At 40.0% G+C, this 23,443-nt stretch overlaps 1 protein-coding gene across 4 annotated transcripts in view; it reads left to right on the top strand.

Moving 5' to 3' along the window:
- Positions 1-23,443, top strand: part of exoc6 (exocyst complex component 6) — a 43,926-nt gene that overhangs the window by 6,557 nt on the left and 13,926 nt on the right. For 2 of the 4 annotated variants that reach the window (XM_069517342.1, XM_020083430.2), the window contains exons 2-20: positions 1,022-1,193; positions 2,696-2,743; positions 2,907-2,997; positions 3,726-3,771; positions 7,816-7,869; positions 9,086-9,236; positions 9,338-9,493; positions 10,508-10,576; positions 11,051-11,134; positions 11,292-11,338; positions 11,867-11,987; positions 14,983-15,054; positions 15,150-15,247; positions 15,853-15,958; positions 16,274-16,383; positions 17,248-17,359; positions 17,447-17,581; positions 18,356-18,535; positions 19,248-19,277. In XM_069517342.1, the coding sequence (XP_069373443.1) occupies positions 1,022-1,193; positions 2,696-2,743; positions 2,907-2,997; positions 3,726-3,771; positions 7,816-7,869; positions 9,086-9,236; positions 9,338-9,493; positions 10,508-10,576; positions 11,051-11,134; positions 11,292-11,338; positions 11,867-11,987; positions 14,983-15,054; positions 15,150-15,247; positions 15,853-15,958; positions 16,274-16,383; positions 17,248-17,359; positions 17,447-17,581; positions 18,356-18,535; positions 19,248-19,277 (1,882 nt within the window). The remainder of the gene's footprint in view (positions 1-1,021; positions 1,194-2,695; positions 2,744-2,906; positions 2,998-3,725; positions 3,772-7,815; positions 7,870-9,085; positions 9,237-9,337; positions 9,494-10,507; positions 10,577-11,050; positions 11,135-11,291; positions 11,339-11,866; positions 11,988-14,982; positions 15,055-15,149; positions 15,248-15,852; positions 15,959-16,273; positions 16,384-17,247; positions 17,360-17,446; positions 17,582-18,355; positions 18,536-19,247; positions 19,278-23,443) is intronic. The other 2 variants (XM_020083434.2, XM_020083432.2) reach the window with 1 other exon arrangement.

Raw genomic sequence — 23,443 nt, 5'->3', positions numbered from 1 at the left:
CAGAGATGTTCAGAATCACACAATTACACTTTTACTATTTAGTATTATCGATTTAGCACTTACTCACTCACTAGATGGAGCTGTTACTCCAGGAGAAATGAATGGGGATGTCAGTAGTGTAGGCCATGGGCTCATAGAATTCATCAGTTGAACTTCTCCTGGAGTTTGTCTTTCTCACATGAACAATGCAGCAGGAGACTCCACTCAGACGCGTTCACAACAACACAGGAGTCCATGGAGCGTTTTGGTGAGGGGTGGTGGGGCAGAGGCAGGACGTAATGTATTAATTCTGCTGTGGAGAAAAGAGTGTTTTTGTGTGCAGCACATCGACACAGACATCACGACTCATCACCAAAATGCTCTCTTGACATCTTTGTCGGTGTCTCATTACATGTATGACACCACTTTTCATCCTGAGATATTTGGGTTTTTTTCATTTCCGTGTCTGTGTTGTGGTAGAAACGACATCCACGCAGTTTGCTCGAGGTGAATCCTGTAGAGGATCACTTGCTGTGTTCTCACATTGGCTCATTCAGACCCTCTGCAGTTTCTTACCAGGGGGCTGGCTTGAGAAACTCCGGGCAAAGTCCAGAGGCTCTCACTCTGACATTTGTGTTCTCATATACAGCCTGGAGAATGTCGATTCCGGAGTTCACTGCATATCTGTCTGAAAGCAGCTATGATGTAAACCGTTGAAATGAGCTCCTCCAATTGGAAAAAGGGGCATTTATCAACCTTTGCATTATAATATATATATCAGTTTTTTGGCGGCTTTTATAATTGTCAGCTAGAGTTTATTTTATTTTAATTAAAAACCCAGAGCAGTAACTCATGCAACAATGTGTAAGCCTATGAAGGCTGTTTATTGCAGCTGTGGTGAGGACCTCCATCATGCAAAGTGACATAAGATAAGATTTTAAAAAAGTGGAGCGACTCCTTTTCATTCTTACAGTTATTCTGAAAGTTGTCTATAATACATTTTTCTTATATCCCTTTTCCTCACCTCTTTTGTGTCTTTCAGGTCTATTTACGATGACCAGCCCAATGCCCATAAGCGCTTCATGGAAAAGTTGGATGCCAGGATAAGGAACCATGACAGAGAAATTGAGAAAATGTGTAACTTCCACCACCAAGGCTTTGTGGACGCCATAACAGAGCTCCTCAAAGTCCGCACTGATGCAGAGAAATTGATGGTAAAATAGATTACTGTAGTGACGTTTACAATATCTCCATTACAGCTGATAACAGGACCGTTTGATCTGTGACTCACATTATCTGCTAAATCTTTATAAATGCAGAAGAAAGATTCGATCAATTTAAGAAAATATCAGGGGTTATGTGATGACAGAGCTTAAATATGACAGTTAAACAAATGTCACTAGTCTCTCTCTTCTCTTGGGCTGCAAACAAATCAACATATCAGATCAGATCATTCATTCACACAGAGCAGTGGCCACAGTTAGCAGAAATTTTGCAGTGGAGCTATCTTTTCTCAACCTGCTTTTGATTATCTCCACTGGTATCAGAAACACAAGCTATCTCTGTAGCTGCCCTTGGCCTGATTTGTTGCTAACGTTTTTGCAGAAGTGCTCTTCAACTCAACCTTAATCAAATTTTTGATGTATAACCCATATTCACGAATCACAATTGGCTTCATAGGGCTTAACAAGGTGCAACATCCTCAACCCTCAACTATATTGAGGAAAAACTACCAAAAAAAAACCTGTTAATGTCCACTGCACCATAACCATATCATATTTCCCAAAGGTCCTTGGTCTTAACCAGCATTATCTTGTTAGGTAAAAGTCTTAGTTAAGTTTTTAGCCATGTCACTTCACTCTTGCTCTGGTGCCGTAACCTCGCAGGGGGAAGTAAGACATAGTGATTATATAGTTAGTCCATTTCATTTGAAAGCTTCACTGTTGAAAGAATTGTCATCAAAAAGCTGACTGGTCAATTGGGTCATGGCTCTCAGCCGTGCGTCAAGAGCCGAGAGTTCAAAAATCCCCGTCCAGAATCGACAAGTTTGTCACTGAATCTGTGAGAAAGAGCCTGTCACAAGCCATTAAACCCCATGAAAGGCCCAGTGCACTAGCAATGGGTTCAGGTCCTCATCGCCTGGTTAATCCGAATTTTCCTGCCTTTGTTCTTGACCCTTCATGGACAATGAGCTGATTACAAGGCTGAGCAGTTGCACAGAGGGAAGTAGAGAGGGAAAAGAGAGGGCACGGAGAAGGGGGGCAGACAGAGTGAGGAAGAACAGATAGACATGTGACAGCATGTATGGATAAAGCAAAACCAAGGTATTCATACATTCTAAAAAAAAGATTTGACTATCATAAGAAAACATGACTTACCAACCATACGAATGTGAGAAGATCTGCATCAACTCCACTGGAGGCTATTTTCACACTTTCATTTTAGTTTTAGCTCTGTATCAGAATTAGTCTTTGAATTAATTACTTTTGATACACTTCAATACACAATACACATATGTTACAGTAAACATTCACATTCAAACAAACTTATACTGTGTGTATACTGTATATACATATATATACATTTTTCAATCAAGCATTTTTTGAATCCTGTTTAAATAAGTAAGTAGTGTGAAATTTAAAATACAGGAGGCATTCATAGAGAAAAAAGAGTGAAAGGAAAATTGTTGAACTGATGATTGTTTTTGTTTTCAAAGGGTCAAGTGACAGACACTAATCGAAGACTACAAGAAGCTGGGAGGGAGGTAAGTCTGTGTTCCTCCTGAATGCATGAATCTGCAGAAGACACATGCATGCTTGTTAAATGAAAAGACAGTCATGCGTCAAACATGACCTTCTTTGACCCAGTAATTAACAGTGGTGGCCTCTTTCCTATTGTCTCCTTCCACTGTGTGTTCCTTCTCTCAGGTGACATCTCAGACAGAGGAGGTGATCTGCTGTCGGATCCAGCAGAGGAACATGGCCACGACTGTTGAGAAGCTGCAGCTTTGTATACCAGGTACCGCTGCTGCCTGTGTGTCAATATGATGGTCACTAATGCACATATATCTAGTGGTAATGTGGTGCCTCAAATTTGATTTGTTCAACTCAGCAAATATTCCAACATGAATTTAGATGCGAGCCACGATATCCAATCTATCTACCCATCACCGGGCTGACATATAGAGACAAACAAACATCAGCATTTCCCACAGAATTGATTCAGTCTATGGCAGTAACAGGGTGCATGTGCACGAAGGTCACTCTTGCATGCAACAGATTCCAGTTGAAAGGCACACAGACTGAAGGGTAAGATAAGTTCTCACGTGAGGGAAAAAAGCCGCATGCATGCCGCAACTGCAGCGGAAATTATGAGGTCTTACTGTCTTTGTGGACAGTAACAATGTAATGGACCATAGTGGAACAACGGGAGCAATAGTGCAGCAATGTGAGTGTGAATGGTTGTTTGTCTCTGTATATTGGCTCTGCGATGCGCTGGCAACCTGTCTATGGTGTACTCCGCCTCTCGCCCAATCTCAGCTGGGATTGGCTCTGGCTCTCCTGCTACCATGACAGGATAAGGGTATAGATAGTAGTATAGTATAGTATTATAGTATTATTATATATAGTATTGATGGATTTACTTTGGTTACAGATTTGTTGTTCAGGAGCAAAACTGAGTAAAGTAAAGCTTAAACCAAAAAAGCCTTCTACTGATCCACTTTCACATGTTTTCTTCTTTTGCAGTGCTAGAAATGTACAGCAAACTGAAGGAGCAGCTGGAAACCAAAAGGTAACAACAAATTAGGGCTGCAACAACTAATCAATTTCATCAATTATAAGAATATTTGGCAACTAATTTTATAATTGCTTGGTCAAGCCTTCAACGAAGACTGCTAGCTGCAAAATGTACAACGCTGATTTCACATGGCACAGCAGTGCAATATCAGTGAAACATTTTGGAGCCATTCTTCTTTGGTTTTACTGGCGGATCATAAACAGCATTAAGGTTCATATCGCAGTGATGTGCTGCTGTGCCCTGGAAAATCAGGTGTTGCTTCCCCAGCTTAATGAGGAAAGAGAAAGAAGAAGTGGTCGACCCATAGGCTGAATGAAGAGAGTGAATGCCAATGGTGAACGCAAAGCGCTGAAACCCTGAGCCATCGTCCTAGCACATAATCTACGTCTTCGACGTGATTTGTTGCCCAAGTTGTCTCATGTCATGTTATGTCCTTGTTGTGTCAATAGGTGGCAGTAATTAGCTGTGAATTCACTTGGCAGTGAATTCACTAGAGACGAGAGTCAGCAAGCACAGAGCCACTCTGGCTTATAAAGCAAATAACTACTGAAAATAAGTAATCTACCATGTGTTTAGTAATTTTTCCACGCACGCACGCACGCACGCACGCACGCACGCACGCACGCACGCACGCACGCACGCACGCACGCACGCACACACGCACACACACACACACACACACACACACACACACACACACACACACACTGACGGGTGGAAACAATGACCTGCTTATATGCTGGTGCAATGACAATTGATTGATTCTGGGCTGATGTGAATGTTAAAAATAACAATTTGTTTAGTACCCTGCAGACCGACATAGCTGCGCAATAGGGGTGTGTGTGTGTGTGTGTATGTATGCGTGGACAAAATAATTCAGTAACTCGTGGGAAAATTATTTACCAAACTTGGTGAGCGTAATATGTGAGAGTGAATTGGCAGATGATTCAATTTAAAGGATGAGATGATGATAGACAATCTTAAGCTATTGTTAGAATGTGATTCCACATCAGATGATTAAACTTCATAAGCAACATCATGAAGAAATCACAATGAAGTCAGACAATTACATCATGAATAGCCTGACCATAACCTTCAGGTCTGAATTATGCCGTTTCAAGTCGAATTTGAATCCAGCTTCAGATTATCTGTGGACTTTCTCCGCCTCGCCTCCTAGTATAAAGCCCGTAGAAAATCAGGAGAATTTGATGTGTGGACGCTGGATTTACCACGAGCAAATTAACACAAATTAAGAAAACAAATACAGTATCTCCGGGTAAAAAAGCGGCGTCATACATGTAGAAGACACAGACTGAGATGTCAAGACAGTTTTTGGTAATAAGGGCTGATGCTGGTGTCTGTGTGCTGTCAATAAAATCGCGTGAAATCACGTAACTCCCTGCCTCTGTCTGCTGCACCCAGCTCTCCTCCCGCTGTGTCGACCTCTCACCAGAAGGTTTGCGGTTCAATCCCAGTCTTTCCCATCTTCATGCTTAAGTGTCCTTGGGCAAGATGATGAACCCCTCATAGAAAAAAAGTGCTGCCATAGATGGACTGTATGAATGTTTGTGTGACTGTTCATCAAGACTAGAAAAGCTCTATATAAAAACAATAATATAAATAAAATTTACCAACTGTCCAACAAAGAGCATTCACCCAACCAGTTCAGCTTCTGCTAGAAGTTTTTTTTTAAAAAGTCACCAAAATCTTTTCTCATTATTGTTGGATTACTCTATTACTACTATTCAAAGTGCCTTAAGATAATGTATGTTATGATTTGGCACTAAACAAATGAATATAATTAAATAGAATTTTATCCAACATCCTATTAAACCAGTATTCATGATGCAGGTTTCCACACTCGCTTTCTAACTCATCCGCTGCTCTGTGGGTTTGATTGAACTTTATTTTTACCCCATGAACTTCATGTTTGGCCACATTTACATGCCTGTCTGTATAAAGAGGGAAGGAGAGTTCACTTTAGACAGGAAATTAATTACCTTTTCTTGTTCATTAGTGTGTACCAAAGGAAAAGGCCATTCACTGGCAGGACAATTGACCCTCAGTGTGCCCTTGTTTAGAACAAGGCCCCCTCACTTCAGCTCTGTCACAGCCAGTTAGACCATGCTGGCCACCCTGGATCTGTGTGCATGGAGGGTACTTTAAGCAGTAATGACATGGCTTATACACTGTTACCAAGTATTGGAGTGAGTTTGTATTGCTCAAATGCACATTTTTAGAACTGTATGTGCTGATGCCCAGGTCACATTCTATTCAATTATCTGCCACTTGCAGCCTTTGTGTCCTCTGTCCCAGTGCCATGCACTTTGACAAACCTTTTCACTGTACAGTTTATGAGTCTGTCTTCTGTTCATGTGTATGCAACACATTTAACACACACTCACCGACCAATTAGATCCCTTCACAGCCTGCCTGTCAGCCTAACGATGGGAGCCCAGCACACTGACCCAAAGCTGAACCCTTGCACAGAAAGAAACACACATTTCATTCTGAGAATTAAATCTCACACTGCTCTACATCTAGAGTGTCCGGCGAACAGACTAAGAGGTTTTGGTGTGTGTGTTACAAGTCGACGCGAACTGGCTCATTGTTAGTATTACCTGCTAGTCCTACGCTCAGAGCTGGCTCCTTCACATTCGCCCTGTAACACTTAATTCATTCTCTGCGGTGTACGCCATTTATTTGTATTGTCTGCCTCACTTACCTTTGTGTAGGCAGACTAATTCAATTCAATTCATTTTTATTTGTATAGCGCCAAATCATAATGTACATTATCTTGAGGCACTTTACATAGAAGGTCAAGACCTTAAAATGGTATTAATATAGAGAAACCCAACAGTTCCCACAATGAGCAGCACTTTGGCGACTGTGGAGGAAAAACTCCCTCATTAACAGAGAGAAACCTCTAGAACCAGACTCAATGTGGGCGTCATCTGCCTCGACTGGTTGGGGTGAGCAGAGAAAAATGTGTGATCTCTCCTTCTAGTTCCTGTCAGCACTCGTGCTGCAGCATTTTGGACCAACTGGAGACTTTTTACAGACTTCCTGGGACATCCTGATAATAAAGAATTACAGTAATCTAGTCTAGAGGGAACAAATGCATGGACTAGTTTCTCAGCATCCTTCTGAGACAGGATGTTTCTAATTTTCACAGTATTGCACAGGTGGAAGAAAGCTGTCCTGGAGACTTGTTTTATATGCGGGTCAAATGATAGACATGATAGACATGTCCTGGTCGAACATAACTCCAAGGTTCCTCACAGTGGAGCTGGGGGCCTAACTGACACCATCCAAGGTCAGACAGTGTTTCTCCGAGATGTTTAGGGCCATTTACAAAGACCTCAGTTTTGTATGAAATTAAAAGTACAAACTGACTGGGGAGGTCATGGAGAACTTGCGCTCTTCAGCCGGACTTACCAATGTCTTCCACCAGCAGGCTTCTGTTGGGCGTTCTCTGTGGCCACACCAGGCTCTGAGCTTGGCCAGCTTAGATGCTGCTGAATCGTTATGGTTCATAAGTGATGGGGAGTGTCCCCGTGCAAAGTGAATATGTGTCTTGAAAAGAATCCGTGCTCTGGGTTAGGAAAAGTCTTGTCTTGGATGGAGGTTTGCCGCTTTGCCCTTCATACAATATGTTTTTCTTCTACTGGTGACAATACAAGTTAACCTTGTTTTAATACACTGATTACTATTTAAATAAATTAGACATAAATCTTGTTTTTCTTACTTGCTAGTGACTCTGGTACATCTCTGCCAATAGATCCCTCTCACCTACATCTTACAGTGGAACTTTTAGAATGATAGTTACATGATTTTCAAGCCTCTGAAAAACAGACTATAGATGTTACATTGAAGAGCATATGAAAAGGATCATAAACTTAAACCTATACAAACTTCAAAAACTTAATATTGGAACCTGACCTTTCTTTTAGGACTCCTTTTAAAAACTGTCCTGTAATAATTAAAGGACAAAATTACTGTGTCAAATTACTGATGCTATAACATTTGTCTCTGCAGATACTATGCTGCACTGAAAACCATGGAGCAGCTGGAGAAGGTCTTCATCCCCAGGTAGGATTGTAAAAATTATATAAACCCCCCAATTGCTCCCCGGGCGCCTTCCAAAATAGGAATCTTAATCTTAATCTTAATTACATTTACCTAATCTAAAAGATGCATTAATTGCATGTTTGGCCACAAAGTTGTGAGGGCAAACATGATCCAGCACGCACAGAGCAACATTACTATTTAAATTGGGGGCTTTCTTGATAACTTGGTATTGACAATACTTGTAATATAAAAAATTAATGATTTATATGTTGATAGTACACACATGATAGTGTTGTGTAAAAATCAAGCATCTCTTCTTCATGGCCTTCTTTCCATCGTGATGCAGAGTAACTATTTGGTTTACTCACCAACATGATAGGTATTAGTTATTAGTTATAATTATTTCCCCGTCTCTCTCTCTCAAAACCTGTCTTCACCACAATAACTATTTACTATACTGTTGTCACAACTGTTGGTTAAATAAAGTTAAACATGAAATTGACTGATATGATTATTATTATTCTTTTGAAAACGTACTGCAGATATTTTTATATTTATATTATTGTGAATTTGGTTAAGTTAATGTTCTTTTTGTGCTTCTTAAAACTAGAAAAGTGCTATTTAGATGCAAAGAATCAACCAATTCTATTGGCCATGACAATCTGATACCATGACAGCCTTCATTACAATGTTAAACATTTAGTCTCTGACGCTGTTGTTTGGTGCTGTGCAGGTCATGTACATTTGCTTTAACAGAGCTTTTTCACCACAAACAGGCTGAAGCTGAAGCTTAATTAAATGAGAAACTGAATGAAAAAGAATGTTCTGAACATGATACCCAATGAGCCTATAGAAGCTAAAGTAGAGTTAGTGATATTTATTAGTGCAGCTGTAAGACTTATTCTGCTTAGCATATTGATATGTTCTAATACTTTGTTTCAACAGGAATTATATTTCCTTAAGGAAGAAATAATGACATTCCATGTGAAATTTTAATTATCTTCAGTATTAGAGCATCATTTAAAAAAAAAAAATTCAAATAGTATTGAAGAGAAAGTACAGAAACAAATTGAATAAATATCAAATCAGTTTGGAACTCCAGCTTACTGTAATGTTGCCTTAATGGCTGAATGGTCTCATTTAGATACATTTCCAGTTCAGTTGCATTCATTCGATTCCATAAATAAATACCAGTTGAATTTGATTGTACATTGACAAAAGTGAATTGGTTCTACAGGGTCAGCCAGTACAGGTTCTGTCAAATCATGGCTGAAAACCTCCCCAGACTGAGAGAGGAGATCAAGGAGATCTCAATGTCAGACCTCAAGGACTTCCTGGAGAGCATCCGAAAACACTCTGACAAGGTTGGAGAGACTGCCATGAGACAGGTATGAGTCTTTTAAAGTGTTTTTAACATTTCCTCATTGGCTGTTAATAGGTGTTTATCACCTAACTGGTCTGTGTGCATGCGTGCGTGCTGTCCCACCAGGCACAGCACCACCGGACCTTTAACAGAGCCGTGACAAAGCAGGCCAGTGTGGGTCACTACACCAAGCCTGTGTACTCCTTCAATGGACGAACACACACTCACAATGGCCTGATGATGGATGACGACACAGGAGATGAGGATGAAGCAGATGAAGAGGTAAGGAATAATTGTGTATACAGTAAAAAGAATGTGGCCACGTGTCCCACACCACCTCTAAATGTCCATACAATTGGTTCCGGTTCTCTGGAGTTTGCCTCTCGCATATGAACAACACAGCATGAGATTCTCCAATCAGACGTGTTCACAAAAACAGACAAACGCTGTGCTGTTCAGGAGAGGAGCGCAGCAGGCAGAGGCAGGACGTGATGTATAAATTCACGTGTTTTTGTTTACAGCACTGCTGCGAGACTAACTAAACTGGCTCACTGTTGATAAATGCTGGCCCTGTTCTCATCTCTAGCTCCATTATGTTCACCAGGTAACATTTAATTGGGTTGCCATTTGCTGTCAGCTGCCTTTACGCTCCTCGGTCTCTCAGGTGTTTGTCACCATCAAGTGTCTCGAGTTGTCCACTAAAACAAACAGAAAGTAATACTCTGGTACGGTACAAGGCAACAAGACCTAATGTGCGTCTCCCCTGATCCTCAAGATGTCACAGTACTATTTTTCCGATGTAAATTGTATGGATTGGAAACCCTGCTCTGTTTTGGATCACTCAGGATGGGGTTTATGTTTTCTGCCCGTTCAAAACGTGCCAGTCATGTGGCATTGTTACAAAAACTGGAAAAATAAATGCTTCCCTGGGACAGTTTCAACATTGCAAATCTTTTATTGGATGCAGTGTATTATTTGTAGGACATGTATGTAGAAGGACGATTAGCCTCATTCATTATTCTTAGAGATCTGAAGTGGCTTCTGAGGTGCCTTACTTTCTTTTTTTTAATAGAACAGCATGGCTGCCAGGGACCGGTTGAAAAAAGTTAGCCTCCATATGCAGCCACAAGGGGGCCTCAGCGGCAAAATTACCAGGAGCCCCATACAAACAGAACATCAGTGCCCTAACATAGGAAGCCCTTCAGATTAGGGAAGGGACGGCCACACCAGAAACATTCTTGCATCATGGTAGAATAAATGTTTGACAGTAATCACATATCCTTATGTGTTTGACAGGTTCTTACAGCTCAGGACCTTGTGGACTTCTCACCTGTCTACAGATGTTTACATATATACACTGTACTGGTAGGTGTTGTTCACAAACACTCACACACACACACACACTCACACACACTCACACACACACACACACACACACACACACACTCTTTAGTGATAACAATACCACATGTTCTGTGAAGGTTCAATGATATGTATACTAAGTATGCTGATTACTACATTTCTCTGGTTAGTTGAATTTGATAAACTGTCAGTATCTCTGCTAAAATCTGCTAATATCCAGCACCTATGAGCTATGACCTAATGCAGTGGAGGCTACAGGCAGATCTTATCATTTGGTAAAGCTTTATTTAAAAAATTAAAACTATTGTAGATTTATCCTTCATGGAAAAAGTTACATTATTATGTTTAAAATGTGGATGGTTTGGGTGACTGATTCAGTCAGTTTGTCCATTATAAATCAATTTAGTGTTTCTTGTGACAAAATACAGTATTTTCAGGATGGATATTGAAATGTGTTTAATTTCTTTGTGTCCACAGGGTGATCGAGAAACATTTGAAAACTACTACAGGAAACAGAGGAAAAAACAGGCCAGGCTAGTCCTGCAGCCACAGGCTAACATGGTAAGTACCACAGATCATGACACATGTAAAATGCATATTTATGAAGTTCAAATAGCCAAATCAAATTTGCTTAACTTAACCCACAACAATTATAACTTCTGTGCATCTATCCACTCTGTGTAAACATGGCATCTTGTGCATGTCTTTGTGTATTCAGCATGAGACAGTGGAAGGCTACAGAAGATACTTCAATCAGATTGTAGGGTAAGATGTTCTTCCTATTTCTGTACAGAATTTGACCCTGAACATAGCCAGTGTGTAAGATTTAGGTGGAAGGGATCTATTGGCAGAAATTGAATATAAAGTGATGTTTTCATTTGCGTGTTTCATCAAAATTGTACGCAATAGTGGTTTTACTTTACTCTAGAATGGGCCCTTTAAATTTGAATACTTTATATTTACAGGGAGCGGGTCCTCTCTTTTTTTACAGGAGCCGAAACTGAACAAACTAAACAGCTTTTGAGTTTTTATGACAACTGAAGCTACCACGGGTTGTCTTTTTGGAGAGGTATTCAGCTGTAACATGCAACTTCACCACGAGAGGTCACTGAATTCTACACACTGAACCTTTAAAAGCTCAGTGTCATTAGGCAGTCATATCAAGTCTTTAGACAGTCAGTTCTGTCTGTTTCAATTTCAATGGACTGTGAAAAAGTATTGAAGTGTGTGTGTGTGTGTGTGTGTGTGTGTGTGTGTGTGTGTGTGTGTGTGTGTGCGTGTGTGTGCCAACAGGTTCTTTGTTGTGGAGGATCATATCCTCCATGCCACACATGGGCTGGTGACTAGAGCTTTCACTGATGAACTGTGGAACATGGCCCTGTCTAAGATCATCGCTGTGCTCCGCACACACTCTGTAGGTGCTCACACACACACACACACACACACACACACACACACACACACACACACTCACACACACTCACACACACACACACACACACACAACGCCAGCAGGGAGTTGATTTTAAATGAGAAGGAGACTGTTGAGAGTTAAGAGAGATAATAGAGCCTGCTGTGGATCTATTTATCCTGGAAGAGACTTCATTCACAGCCTGACACGCACGCACGCACGCACGCACGCACGCACGCACACACACACACACACACACACACACACACACACACACACACACACACACACACACACACACACACACACACAGAACACTCTGGAGGTCAGTGCACCCACATACACACCACTGATGTCACTCTCAAGAGAAGAGGTCAAAACACACATACGCATGCAGCCAAAGAGGAGGTCATTGGGGCCTTAATGAGAGACAGATTGCAACAATAACAGCAGATTAAGAAGGCATATTCCTGACCACTGGGTTCCAGTCAGTTGTAAATGACTCAGAGGATTATGCTAACAGGTCACAGAATGGGCTGCACAGCATGGGATGAGAAGATTAACAAAGGACCTATGTCCCCCCTGGCCTGCAGCCCCTCTGCTGGGCCACAGTTCAGGCAGTGCCACACAGGTTCCTGCACTCAGAGCCGCTGCATTGTCAGGCCACAGAGAAAAAGTAAGCCAGCCTGCCACTAATTCACCGTAAACGTATATAGAATTTTGTGTTGAATCCTATAATTAATGTTAAAAGTTCTCAGAGGATTTGATCAGTAAAAACTCTGAATGCACTGTAACCAGTTCTGTACAACATCCGTAATAACATCAAATAAAGAGAATACACTTACATACTGCACCCTTCAGGCCTGAAACATTCCATATTCATCGACAGTATTGATTAGGATATGGAAGCTGTGGACTAATAAAGGGAGGATACATCCATGCCACTGCTGTGATGTGCTGCTGTTTAGTGGAGTCTCCCGCTGATTGTTGACGTGATTGTTTGTGTTTGAGTAAACAGAGAGGCTGGCAGCCTCTGCTTTACATCAGACCTCAGGTTGTGTTAATTAACTCTGTTGATTTACACACTCTTGCATTTGTCAGGATCTTTGTGTCACTGTAAAGAGACTCAACTCTTAGGGGTCATAAATCACTCTGTCTTCCTGAAAAATAGAGCCCCTCCTTCCTCTGGGACTGTTGTTATGTCCGTCAGGCTTTTACTATAGCCGCTTTCAGACATGACCTCCAGAGACTGTCCGGAGAATTGGGTCCAGACTTTCTGTGGATGTGTCTTTTCACACATATGCAGCAGGAGCTTCTCTGCTCAGACAAGTTCACAAGAACACACAACTCTACAGAGCATTCAGGCGAGGGGTGGTGCAGCAGGCAGAGGCAGGATGTATACGTATACCCGCGTGTCGGCCCTTATCACCAAAAGCTCTCTTCCCATCTTCGTCAGTGGTCCTGTCAAGTGGGGGAACTGTGCTGTGTTGTCACATCGGCTCCTCTGGACTTTCTGTGGACTTTATATCAGGGGACAGCCAGAGAAAGTCTGCAGTCTCTACAGACTTTCTCCCATCTGGCCTTCTAGTATAAAGTCAGTGGATCCCCGCTGGAATCACCGTGAGCCAGTGGGGGTGGGGGTTGATGATGCTTCTCGCAAGTGACAGACGCAAAAATGAAAAAATCTAAAAGATAACAATTATCTCCTGGTGAAAGAGTGCAGACTTACACGTAGAAGACACCGACGAAGATGTCAAGTGAGTTTGTGCTGAGAAGAGCCAACACCAGTCTGGTGAGCGTTTATACGTCGCTTCCTGCCTCCGGTTGCTGCTCCCAACGGCTCCACCTCTCGCCTGAATAATGTGGAGGATTTGTGTGTTCCGTTTTGAACGTGTCTGTGCAGAGAACCTACTACGTGAAAAGGAAACTCTGGGTAAACTCTGTAGCCAATTCTCCAGATTTTACCTGCTGGTCATGTCTGAAAACAGCTATGCAGCCCCTCTGGAGAATGTCTGGAGGCTCTCTGGAGTTCACCATGTTTTAAACCAGCGTGACCTACAAGGACAACGGGGGCAGATTTGACTTACTTAAAGTAATAGTAATTTTCATTGCAATGAAGCTGAGTTCAAAATCATGACTTTGACGCAGACACTGTTGTCTACATAATAAATACTTTGATTTAAATAATTTGCATTTTAGCCATGCCATTTTCCGTTCCTTTTGGTTGAATATCTAGAGCTCAGGATTAGTATGCTTATAAAATGGCAGGTGTTACATGTAGTGCATTGCAAAGTCAATTTTTGTGACCATGAGCGTCGTTGGCTGAGCTTTTAACCATTGCTGGCAGATTTTGCGATCCCAGATTTGTCATTTATATTGATAGAGCATAACATGGAAGGCAAAAAGTGTAGCTTTGACTTCAAGAAGGGTAATTTATTGACTTTTAATAAAGAAGCACCTAGTGGTTGACGATCTTGATGACAAACTGCGCACAGCTTTACTGATTACTCCGATGGTTACACATATTATTATTCAGTGTTTCAATGAAAATGTGTGTCCATGACTGTCAAATACAGTAGTCAAACTACAAGTTTATAATTAATTCTAGTAAAGTTATGTAAATTGAATTTTGATTATTGTTTTAGGGAACTGGAAGAAAGTAAGGTAATCTGAGTAGTTATGTTCATCTTCTTTTTGTGACTTAATTCACAATGACTGATGTTGAATAAATAAAATGTTCCAGTTTTTCACAAAGCTTGAGCTGGAGGCATCATGAGGGATTGTCCGTCCCTCTGTCAGTACTTGCATAAGCCTGTCTCTCTGTCTTATTCTTATGAACACAATATCTCAATGGTCATTGAGACCTCACTGGACACTTATTTGTAAATTAGCTGTTTACAAATCTCATTAACATTTCTTCAAAAATGAATCATCTTATTGTTGCTATCGTTGTCACAGATTATTTTTCTCACACTGAATATTTGGTCCCTATCTCCAGTCTTACTGTGATGACCCAGACCTGGTCCTGGAGCTGAAGAACCTCATAGTAATCTTCGCTGACACACTACAGGTTGGTCCAGAGCCAGACTTTATTTGAACAGCTTGTGAATCTCAAGTGTTCGGAAAAACATGAACACACTTTGTTTTCTGTGTGTGTATGAACAGGATTATGGATTCCCAGTGAACCGCCTGTTTGACCTGCTTTTCGAGGTCAGAGACCAGTACAATGAAACTTTGCTGAAGAAGTGGGCGCTGGTTTTCAGGTGGGCTTTGCTATGTCACTGTTTCTGATTTTATTTCTATCTATCATTTTATGTGAGAGATATTTGCATAATTTTGTGTTAAAATTTTGTGTTTCTCTGTCAGGAGTGAGTGTTGGTAGTGGTGGTGTCTAGCAGAACTTTAGTCATTTGCACAGTGTATAGAAAAGAGAAAGCCCTCTTAAAAGATCAGATCTCCATCAACACATTAAGAACAGCTTTATCTGGCCACCAATGACACTTGTCAGTCTCACAAAACGTTTGCTCTCGATACTTTCTTTGTTCTTTAATTTGATAAATTAAATTAGTTTAATCTGTTTGTTTACAAGATTGTTACTTAACCCTCTTAGCTGAGGTCCCTCCTTAATAACAAAAGCTATCAGATAAAGGTGTGTTTCTTTCATATGGTTGTGTCTTTGTTTAAATATTGACAGTGATTGTTGTTACTGATAACTACAATATAATACACCCACATCATGTTGTCATCTTTGGATGAAATTTATACAACACACTGCTTTTAGAACATCATATTGTGTAGAAGAAAGAATGAAAGTTCTACTACCAAAAATGGAGTGCACACAAACACTGAACAGTGTTCTTTTCCACAGGGAGATCTTTGAGTTGGATAACTACAGTCCCATCCCAGTGGAGACAGAGGATGAGTATAAACTGGTTGTCAGTCGCTTTCCTTTCCATGATGCCGAGATCGAGAAGGTAACAACTTCAAGTACCATAGACTCACTAAGCTTTACATGGAATGCAAGTTTTTATTACTTCATTCTACACACACACATAAGAGAGAAATGCATGGTTAGTTCAGATCAAATATTCAAGTGAAAAAATATTTTGGTTCACTTTATGATCGTGGGAGTCTTGATAATTCACAGAAAACTATTTGAGTTTTAGAATTTTGAAGAATGGAACCAGGGGTTGCCATTTAATTATTCCACCTAATGATGAAAAAATATAATATTTCTAGAAGCATAGTTAAAAATGATTTTGTGAACGTTTGTCTATGTCCGTATACAGCAGGACTTTCCGAAGAAGCTGCCGATGTCCCAGTCTGTCCCTCAGATCTACACACAGGTCAAAGAGTTCATTTACGCCAGCCTCAAATTCTCAGAGTCACTACACCGCAGGTATGTCAGTGTATAATTACATTATGCTCAGTGTCGAACTCTCCAAAGGCTGGAGAGTTCGCCCCCCCACTCAGCGCATAGTGTCATTTGTGAAACATTTAGCACATCTTAAAGTTGCAGTGTGTAGAATTTAGTGATATCTAGTGTTGAAATTGCATGTTGCAGCTGAACACCCCTCACCTCACTCTCTCATTCCAAACATGAAAAAGAAACTGTGGTAGCCTTCAATTCTCAAAAACTCAAAAAGGTGTTTAGTTTGTCCAGTCTGGACTAATGTAAAAGGACACCCTCGATGTAAATATAAAGTATTTAAATATAAAGAGCCTTTTCTGGGGTAAAGAAAACTACAATTCATACAATTTAGATGAAATGAACTAGTGAAAACATCATGAGGATTATTCTACATTAAATTTCTGCCAATAGTTCCCTTTCACCTAAATCTTACACACTGGACCTTTAAGAGAAAATCATGGTTGAGGCGTTCTTTTCATAACATTACTGTCTAACATTTATTGAAAATAAGGACAAAACCTCATCAACAGACGAGTTTTCTTGAAAAAAAAGAAAACTTGTCCGTTGATGAGGTTTTGTCCTTATTTTTTGCTTTATCATTGTGGGAACTGTTGGGTTTCGCTATATTAAATACGATTTTAAGCTCTTGACCTTCTATGTAAAGTGCCTTGAGATAATGTATATTATGATATGGTGCTATACAAATAAAATTGAATTGAATTGAACTGTCAGTTAATCATGATAGAAACTAGAACACTTCCATATACTTTGAGTCTTCCCTGATTTTGTGGTTCTTTGTTGTGCAGCTTGAGAAATTGTGAATTCCATCTGACATTTAGTTTGTGTATCCAGTTCAACAGAGATTGATGACATGCTGCGGAAATCAACCAACCTGCTGCTGACAAGGACACTCAGCAGCTGTCTGCAAAACCTCATCAAGAAACCTCACATAGGGCTGACTGAGGTTGGAACCACACTGCTGTTGCTAATCAGTTGCACACAGCCACAAAGGTTTTACTAGTACGTCTAAAATAAATCATTCTGTCCGTAGCTGGTGCAGATCATCATAAATACCACCCACCTGGAGCAGGCCTGCAGGTATTTGGAGGAGTTTATAACAAACATCACCAATGTCTCCCCTGAAACAGTACACACCACGAGACTCTATGGCTTATCCACATTTAAGGTAAATTGAATGTGTCTTCATTTTGTTTTCATCCAAACATTATTTCTTTTGTTTTTGGTGCATGGAAGTGAACTCTTGACAAGCTGTCCTATTCATATTGAAAGCACCACGATCTTAGCCATAACACAGTTTACAGTATACTGCAAGTATAGTTGGAGACCGTATGTTAAATAAGAGCAACATAAGCAGAGAGTATAAACTTTTAATAATACATGGATCAGTGATTTATTTATTCATTTATTTATATTTATTTATTTATCTATGCACCTACCTATTCATGTAATCAGCCAATCTGTTTTAGAAGTGCAGTGTATAAACCTTTGTAGATTCAAGTAAGCTTCAGTTAATGTGCACATCCGTGATTAAAACATATGATCTCAGTGAGTGACATTTTTGGTTTGGGTGTTTTTACTCAGAATGGATCCATGGTTGATGAGATAGGTCGGAGGACAATGGTCAGACTGCTTTGGGCAGGACCTCCTGTTGGTGCACTCAGATGAAATAGATACAATCATTTATTGATATGCTCTACTAGGTCAAATTACAATGGACTCATTTGATCAAGTTAAATAAAATTAGTTCTTTTAGCAGCTTAAAATGTATTTTTTCACTAACTTCTCCTCCAATAATAATTGCAATAATCAGTGTTGCAACAATACCTAAATTAATTCTGCCTAAATTGCTTATGCTTGGGGATTGGTTTTATGACAAAGATAAAGAATACTTGGATTTAATACTGAAGATTTTTCCTGACAAATTGCGAATGTTTTTCAGGATGCTCGTCATGCTGCAGAGGGAGAGATTTATACCAAACTCAACCAGAAAATTGACGAGTTTATCCAGCTTGCAGACTATGAATGGGGCATGACTGAGTCAGATGGTCGTGCATCTGGATACCTCATGGATCTGATCAACTTCCTGCGTTCCACCTTCCAGGTCTTCACACACCTTCCAGTGAGTCTAATCCCCCTACTAACTTTGACCCACTGAACCCACCACTTCTCTCTCTGGGAACTGTGGGACATTGTCGTTTTGGTTTTGAGATTCCATTAAGCTATGAATAATAGGGATGTGATAATTCCTTGTTTTCTGCCTTCTTTCCGTGTTCCATCAATCCCTGTCTTGCTATGCACATCACATCCCTATTAAAGTGTGTCTACTATCTGAAAGTGAATTGATTTTCTTTGTGGATTTGTAAGTTGAACTGAGTGTGTTGCATTGGTGGTCTGTGGTTATGCATGGTAACTGTGCTGTTACTGACTCATAGGGTGCCATGACATTATCTACAACTGGATGAGGCACATTTGGAGATAGTAAAGTTTGAAGGACTTGGTCAGTAAATGTGTGTTTTGGCTGACAGCTGCAACCTGTTGGTTGGACCACTATGGACCACCTGCCTGCCTTTCTCTCCATCATGTCTGATTTTAACTCAGTTTTTTGATTTTCAAGAATACCTTTTGGCTCCCATCCACACCTTCTGCAGTAGAACTGTGCTTGAACTGATTTGCTTTACTCCTTTATTATGTTGACTTGTTAAGCATGCAAAATATCGCTAGTTGAATTTACCTCCTCCAGTCCATTTATTGTTGCCACCTTTCTTTTCCTGTCCTTTCCTTCCTTCCCTCCCCCTCTTCCATTTTTGCTTGGTTTGGGGTTGTCTGCTCAGAATAACAACAATGACCATGCCTCGATGTCGGTGAGTATTCCTGCCTGACTGTTACAACACTATGCTGCCATCTGACAGGCAGTGGGGAGATGAAAAGCATGCTCATGTTTGACTGTGGAAGTTCCACTACTCCAGGCTTGTTGGTTCGCCTGGCTCCTTTTGTAACACTTAGTGAAAACCCTTGGAGAAAAGTGTTAACATCTACATTTTTGCAAAGTAAAAAAAATAAGCGAAGGTAAGCAGTTGCTTCTCTAATGGCTGCTAAATACTTCCCAAGAAACTTAGCAGTGAATTCCATTATATTGAAAGGTACATTTTTAAAAGAATAACACAATTCCATCATTAATTGAGCATATTATTAATGTTTTTAAATGGTGTACTATTTTGTGTTATTTTTATAAATCCTTTAATTTCAGCATTTACATTCTAATACCAGCTATTTATTTTTTAACTTATACATACATTTTTAAAATCCTTTCTTAATTCCTGTGTTTTTTGTCTATTTAGATATTGGTGAGATATGAAAGGTGTTAAATAAGGATTGAGTTAATGCATTTGGGTCATATTTTATCTACTGGCATCCTTTGCCCTAACCCTAACCCATATGACATCATTGTACACTTTGTGTTACTCTAAGTACAAGTCAAAGCATACTTCAAAGAAATGCTTTGAGAAATGCTCAGCCCTCAGTGGTTCATGTGTCTCCTTCAGAGAAGAAGGAGACACATGTACAACAATGAGCTGGAAAAGGTGCAAACGTTGCTGTAATTTGCATTTGTCTTCATTGCATCTTGCTGCCAAGTCACCAGGACTGCACCACACTAACACTAGCTATTTTTTAGAAAAGGTGTTTACAGGCCAAAACAACACACCAACAAAGTGCTGGTTGTTTTTGTAAAACTTTCTGTCTAGATTATAGTGAAGACAATAGTAGGAAAGCATGTCCTCTCTGGTCTTCCTCAACCTTTCTGTTGAGCAGCTTTCAGACATGCACTGATTTATAGACATTCTCCGGAGGGCCTCTATGTGAGAATGCATATGAGCGAATGAGAGCCTATATGGACTTTCCCCGGAATTTCTCTAGCCAGCCTCCTAGTACAAACTCTTTGGCAGGATTCACGAATGGGCATTTTGATGACGTTTCGAACATGCAACAGATGCAAAAATGAAAAAAGAATACAAATATCACAAAAAGCAAAAGCATTGCCACTCACATACAGTAGAAGACACAGATAAAGATGTGAAGAGAGTTTTTGGTGATGAGGGCCGATGTCAGTGTGCTTTAAACAAACTCTGTAACAGAGTGAATACGTTACCTCTGTATTCTTACTGTGTAAGCAGGCGTTTCCTTCTGTTGACAAGCATAGAGTCCAAAGCCCTTTTCTTACTGGCACATGTCTGTGTTAATAGCCCCTGTGTTGGCTAACAGGCAAGCTAAATTCAATATGCTAGTATGACCATAGACTGTATGAGTATGACCTAAATATTTTTTAGTCAAAAGACTGAGATGTGATATCTACTCAGTTAGAGTGAAGAGGCAGGTTTTACTGCTGTCACATCATTTATCACTGCTGTCTTTCTGCCAGTCAATTATCAGCATGAAGGATATTAACAGAGATGTTGTAGGGCTGAAACAAAGGAAGTTACACACTCATATCCCTTTGATTACACAAATGACTCTATCATTTTAATATGGATGTTTCCTTATGAAGCATTATTTCAATAAGACTTTCGTTGTGGTTGCATTGTCCTTGCCAATGGGGTCCGACATAATCCCTGTGAGACGTTCTGCATGAGTATCTGTGAGAATGACTTGTGTTGATCTGCTGTCCCTGTTCACCTCAAACACTTAACTCATCCATTCAAGTTAAAACATGACTGCTCGTAAAAGGAGCAAAGTCAAGAAAATGTCACATAATGGAAACACACAATTGAATTTGAAGTTATAAGTTTGTGATGTATTATATGTGTATAGTTATTGATTGATATTGTGTTGTGCCTCATCTGCATGTGTTGGAATCTGGTTTGAATTGTTTAATTAATGGCACCGTAAACCGTTTTATATCTTACACTGAGAGGTTTTGTGATTTCAGTAATCAAAGCATGCTTTATCATATATTCATGACACGGTCTTAAAAATGTCCGGTATAGATAAGAATTGTTTAACGTGCAAGGATTGCCATTGCACATGCTCTTTATTAGGATAGTCAAGGGGTTGGGAACCTTTTCATCTTTTAAAATGTATGACTTGTCCTTCATTAAGTTAATGCTATTTAGTAGCTTAATAGCAGATTTAGGGCTGGGCGATATGTCATATTGGTTGATATCGATATTTATCATGATATAAATCAAATCGCTGTTTGGGTCATTTCTGCTTCAGATGGTAAAAAAGATTAGTGGTATCACCTAAGTAGCCAAAATCACTCCACACTACCAAATTCCTCTGACCCTACTTTTCAACAACGTCCTCGTCTTTTGAGCCTTGAACTGTGTCCATTGGCTCGGTATTGGCTCGGTAACGCTGTTGCTCGAGTTTTCCTTAACATTTCTATCGTCATTTTCTCTTTTATCTCGCTCCCACTACTGACTTACTGGTGTCCACGACTGCAGTAGCCCAGACATTAGCACGTGTGCTGCTGCTCTATTTCAGCCAAACGATTGACAGAGATATTCGTTATTATGATTGGCTTTCCGTGTTGCCTGTCAAAACATGGCTTGAATGAGTTCTATTGACATTGAATCGACCATGTCTTATATTTCTATCAAGGAAAAGTTATTAATAGATAATAACAATAAAGCTAATTATCTTTGTCATTTTATCGCCCAGCCCTTAGCACATTATACAAAGCTGTTCGCTGAAGCTTTTCTTTTTTTAAGTCAAAACATATGTACATATACATTCATGTAAATGACTCAGAGATGTATTTTGTCATTAATTGTGAACATTCTATGACTTTCAGACATCTGACTTGTAACTAAATTAATCAATGGTCAGTTGTCATTGATGTTATTTCCTGTTGTGTTTACCACTGAAGGAAATGTCAGCATCAGTATGAAACGTAAAAAGGAAAAAAAATGTGTGACTGAACAGCTCATGTATCCATGGATATCACATTTTTGTAGGGGTAGATACCACCAGGGACAAAGGATATATTTGGGCTTTGGGCTAACAAAGCAAAATGAAAACAAAAAAATTCAAATGGAATTCTTTACATCACCTCTCTGTGAAATGCACATTGCATTGGTTCACAATGACATTCAAATGCCGTGTTTGTAGTGATGACTGCATATAACAATGGACAGCATGACATGTCTCTAAAAGTGAAGCCAAAACTCACTTCCTGGTGGCTGGCTGCAGCATAGGTCATAAACCCTGCCCCCTCCATGTTAGCAGATGGGACATGGACTAAATTACATCAAATTACATTTTACTTAGTTCTTATTGCACTGATGTATGTTTAGGTGTTCCTTTTCTTTTACGTTTGGTTTTCATTAGTGATGTGATAATTAAAAAAATGGGGCTTAGACATCATGATTAACAGTCTGACTGGTAATTGGTCGGGCTGATGCATCCTCGATACTGTAGCTCCACTTCCCGATCACTAGACTCTGGCTCTAAATGTCACCAGGACTAAATGTCAGCGCCCATGTCCAAGATATTTGGCTTCATTTTTTAAACAGTGGGGGGAAAGTGGATACAGTCTATTGACAGTACCAATAAAACCTCACACACATACATATGCCATGTTGTCTATTGTTTGCATATTGTGATTTATATCAACATTATGCATGATGTTGATACAAATCAGTGCACCAGTAAAGTGTTTGCTCTGATGTCAACATATATGGTGTAGAGTAGATAGACTGTGCATGCAGTGAGTGCTGCCTCTCTAGACTCCAGTCTTGTGCTTCCCTCGCTGAGGAAAGTTCTCTCAGCATGTTTGCAGCAGAGGTTTATTTTTTTGGTTTGTGTGTGCCTGTTAACAGACTGTTGGCAATTGGCTGTCCACTTTCCCAATGTTCTATTGTTACAGATAATATTCTCTTTATATAAACAGGCATTCAAAGCAGCAGTCAAATCCAAGACAAGAATTTGTGACATGGCAGTGTTCACCCTGAAATGCTGATGCTAGAATCTTTGGATTCATTTAAACCAAAGTCATCATTACGCTCGGTTTCATCCATTCTTTAGATGC

The sequence above is a fragment of the Paralichthys olivaceus genome, chromosome 21 (assembly GCF_024713975.1).
Source record: "Paralichthys olivaceus isolate ysfri-2021 chromosome 21, ASM2471397v2, whole genome shotgun sequence".
Lineage (NCBI taxonomy): Eukaryota > Metazoa > Chordata > Actinopteri > Pleuronectiformes > Paralichthyidae > Paralichthys > Paralichthys olivaceus.
This window is presented reverse-complemented; position numbering and strand designations above follow the sequence as displayed.